Here is a 584-nt window from a genome sequence, read left to right as displayed (position 1 = left end):
TCATGTGACCTCCAGGGAGGCGGGTGAGACGCGGTCGCATTCGGCGCGGGAGCGCAGGCTGTGCCACTGCTCTACCGGCGTTCTCTGGGAGGACAGCAGGCGGCGCCAGTGGGAGGTCTCGGGCGGGCCCGTGGAGAACTGGCCAATCACGATGCGGCCCACAAAGTCGTTGCTGCTCTTCATGTTGTGGCCGTACACTGGAAGAGTGGAGGGGGGAGCAGGAGGATGGGACAGAGCAAGAGAATTAGTTATTGATGAAATCTATCAGTTTAGTGCTTTGATATTTTACTGTAGTAAAATGTAGTTTTAATTTTAATTAAACTAAATAATTAATTTACATTTAATTTAATTTAATAATTAAATAATAATATTTTTTAATATACTAAAATGGTGAGACCATCCTCACCTCACAAGCTCACATTCTGTTTCCCTACACAGGGTCGAGTGTCTCTATCACCCCCACATAGGGAGCTGGCTTCGTTCTAAGTTTTGTTTTCATTCGTGGATCCGGCCCGTGATTCGGATCTGTTCCAAAATGTAATGGGTTCTAAGGTGACCCACGATACGAATACACTCCTGCACCG

General features: G+C 46.9%; 1 protein-coding gene across 1 annotated transcript in view; it reads right to left on the bottom strand.

Annotated features, from left to right (window-relative positions):
- syt17 (synaptotagmin XVII) overlaps positions 1-584 on the bottom strand; it is a gene marked incomplete at both ends in the record, with an annotated part of 19,650 nt that continues 19,066 nt past the window's right edge. The window contains one exon of the mRNA XM_084461028.1: positions 1-197. Coding sequence (XP_084317154.1) covers positions 1-197 — 197 coding nt within the window. The remainder of the gene's footprint in view (positions 198-584) is intronic.

This window comes from Borostomias antarcticus (genome assembly GCF_949987555.1).
Source record: "Borostomias antarcticus genome assembly, chromosome: 35".
Lineage (NCBI taxonomy): Eukaryota > Metazoa > Chordata > Actinopteri > Stomiiformes > Stomiidae > Borostomias > Borostomias antarcticus.
Note: the sequence above shows the minus strand (reverse complement) of the source record. Positions and strands in the feature narration are given on the sequence as shown.